We start from the raw sequence: 3141 nt of genomic DNA, 5'->3' as shown, positions 1-3141 counted from the left end.
GGCGCAAGGCTTTTGCAAACGAGTTCCCGGAGAAGACGGTGGGTAAGCCTTGAATGCTCAATTTCGTGACGGAAAAATGTTGAGGAAAGCATTTTCTTTCCTTCCAAACAGAAAATTTTCCTCCACATCCAAAAACGAAATCCCCACCCTCTACTCATTCCTCCAACCCTCCGTCTTCGCCCTAAGGAGGGAATCACACCCGCCGCCGTCGTCTCAACACGCCGCCGCCAATCTCCCCACTGAACCCCCCAAAACCCTAACCCTGGACGACGTGAATTCTCTGGAAACAAACCTCCAGAAATCTCTCCTGACGAGCGACACCGACGAGGCCTGGAAGTCCTTCAAGACCCTCACGAGCGGCTCCGCTTTCCCAAGTAAGTCCCTCACCAATTCCCTCATTGCCCACTTGTCGTCGCTCGACGACGTCCACAATCTCAAGAGGGCTTTCGCCTCTGTGGTGTACGTAGTCGAGAAAAACCCGGAATTGTTGGAATTCGAAACCATTGAGGCGCTCTTGAACTCCTTCAAGCGCGCCAACACTGCCGCCCCTGCTTTTGCCTTGGTCAAATGCATGTTCAAGAACAGGTATTTCGTGCCGTTTAGCGTTTGGGGCAATGCGATCGTTGAGATCAGTAGAAAAAACGGCAGCTTCGCGGCTTTTTTACGGGTTTTTTCGGAAAATTGTAGGATTGCTACGGATGAGAAGTTGGATTTCATGAAACCTGATTTGGATGCTTGTAATGCGGCGCTGGAGGGCTGTTGCTACCAGCTCCAATCGGTGAGCGACGCCGAGAAGGTTGTTGGGACAATGTCAGTTTTAGGCGTTAGGCCTGATGAATCAACTTTTGGATTTCTTGGTTATTTGTATGCATTTAAGGGGCTTGAAGAGAAGATTACTGAGGTAGAACGTTTAATGGTGTGGTTTTGCTTCAAGTCTAGAGTGGGGTTTCGGAGTAATTTGATTAGCGGGTATGTTAAGTCGGGAAATTTAGATTCTGTTTCGGCGACTATTTTGCGTGGGTTGAGAGAAGGAGGGGGGGAATACTTTGAGTTAGGTGAAGAAACTTATTGTGAAGTTGTGAAAGGATTTCTTCAAAATGGAGGGATCAAGGCTTTAGCCACTTTGATTATTGAAGCTCAGAAGTTAGAACCTTCTGCTGATATGGTGGATAGATCTGTTGGGTATGGTATTATTAATGCCTGTGTTAATGTTGGATTATCAGATAAAGCGCACAGCATACTTGATGAAATGAATGCGCAGAAAGGTTTTCTGGGGCTCGGTGTCTATTTGCCGATTTTGAAGGCTTACTGCAAAGAGCATCGAACCGCTGAGGCCACTCAGTTGGTCATGGATATTAGGAATTCGGGGCTTGAGTTGGATGTGGGGACATATGATTCTCTGATTGAAGCGTCCATGTCCAGTCAGGATTTTCAATCTGCTCTTACTTTGTTCAGGGACATGAGAGAAGCAAGAGTTTCTGACTTGAAGGGAAGTTACTTAACTATAATGACGGGCTTAATGGAGAATAATCGGCCAGAGTTGATGGCAGCTTTCTTAGATGACGCTGTTGAGGACCCTCGAGTTAAAGTCGGTACCCATGATTGGAATTCGATAATTCATGCCTTTTGTAAAGCTGGGAGACTCGAAGATGCCAGGAGGACCTTTAGAAGGATGATATTCCTGCAGTTCAAACCAAATGAGCAGACTTATTTATCTCTTATTAGCGGATACGTTTCTGCAGAGAAGTATTTTAACGTTTTGATGCTTTGGAATGAAGTGAAGCGAAATGTTTCAATTGATGGCGAGAAGGGGATCAAATTTGATCATAACTTGGTTGATGCCTTCCTTTATGCTCTTGTTAAGGGAGGCTTCTTCGACGCGGTAATGCAAGTTGTTGAGAAATCTCAAGAGATGAAGATCTTTGTGGACAAGTGGAGGTACAAGCATGCCTTCATGGAGACCCATAAGAAGCTCAAAGTGTCAAAGTTGAGAAGGAGAAACTTCAGGAAAATGGAAGCACTGATTGCTTTCAAGAATTGGGCTGGTCTGACTGCATGAAAACCAGCGTTGCCCCGAGCTATACATTATTTAGAGCCCCTGCTCCTCAACTCAGGTCGCTTAATGATGGTTCAACATGATTTTGTTGAAAATTCATGCCTGGGGTCCGTTTGTACAGATGCCTAAGCTTCATGGTGTCATCAATTTCTTCATTGGTCTTGATTATGGTTTTTATAAATTAGCAGGCGTTCTGGAAAGAGTACACGACCATAAAGGGAATTCCTAAGGTTGGGCCGGTTGCTTGCAAGTGTGGGCAGATGAAGGATTTCAATTCTTTGCAAAGAAGAGTTGTTGGCATTTTCTATGCAAGTTGTGAAGAACATCATTCGGTGAATGCTCGTGTCTTTTGATGGCCAAAGAGGAATGATTCGCCAGCAAAAGAGACTTCAACAATTTCATGTTAACTTGTTAAGTTCAATGTGAAAGGAATGTTCAGGTCCAGTTTGGTGCCCAAAAATTTAACATACAAATGGCGGATTGGCGGTAAACTAGCTTATGAAGGGACTGATTGCAGTTATTTTGTTTGGGAAGTAATCTTCACTTCTTGGAATGGTGCTGCAAAAGCAAATTTCTCCATTTCTGTTAGTAGCCTACAGGTGAGAACTGATTTGCTCAGGAGTTGGGCACCTCCCGGATTTTTTTTCTTTAAATCAACTTTTCTTCAAAGATTACGATGTTTCTTTGAGGAATAACAATAAAATAATCAAAAAAAAAAAATTAACTTCATTGCCCTCCTCAGTTGGTTGTGATTATTTTATTCTTGCCCGATTGATCTATTACAGTGAAACGGCACAGGGTATATATATTATCCTGAGCATTTGGTACACTTAGATCAACAGAGAGCTCCAAATCATATTGTATTTGTTTTGCCCATTTTCTTAACCCTATATTTGTCAGGTACGTTAGACACAGTCATTTGTCCGTGAAGCTTGTGCCAGCTTATATTGTCCATGAAAGTTGAATCCTTTTCTAATAAAGTATTATTGCTTTAAGAAGCTGCTTTTTTTATCTGTTGATTAACAAGGAATACATGAATATTTAGTCAAAATGACACAAATATATGTATACGTATCGAATACTAA

The 3141-nt window shown here is 42.9% G+C and overlaps 1 protein-coding gene across 1 annotated transcript; it reads left to right on the top strand.

Moving 5' to 3' along the window:
• The first annotated feature begins 35 nt into the window (after positions 1–35).
• LOC21384038 (pentatricopeptide repeat-containing protein At1g69290) lies at positions 36–3061 on the top strand. Its single transcript, XM_010114926.2, has one exon. The coding sequence runs from the start codon at positions 77–79 to the stop codon at positions 2057–2059; it is 1983 nt and encodes a 660-aa protein (XP_010113228.1). The 5' UTR covers positions 36–76; the 3' UTR covers positions 2060–3061.
• Positions 3062–3141: the final 80 nt, after the last annotated feature.

Source organism: Morus notabilis, unplaced genomic scaffold (assembly GCF_000414095.1).
Source record: "Morus notabilis unplaced genomic scaffold, ASM41409v2 C11478683, whole genome shotgun sequence".
NCBI lineage: Eukaryota > Viridiplantae > Streptophyta > Magnoliopsida > Rosales > Moraceae > Morus > Morus notabilis.
This window is presented reverse-complemented; position numbering and strand designations above follow the sequence as displayed.

Bases quoted from the DNA above. Each gene is read 5' to 3' on its own strand.
- LOC21384038 (XM_010114926.2), top strand. From the start codon at position 77: ATGTTGAGGAAAGCATTTTCTTTCCTTCCAAACAGAAAATTTTCCTCC.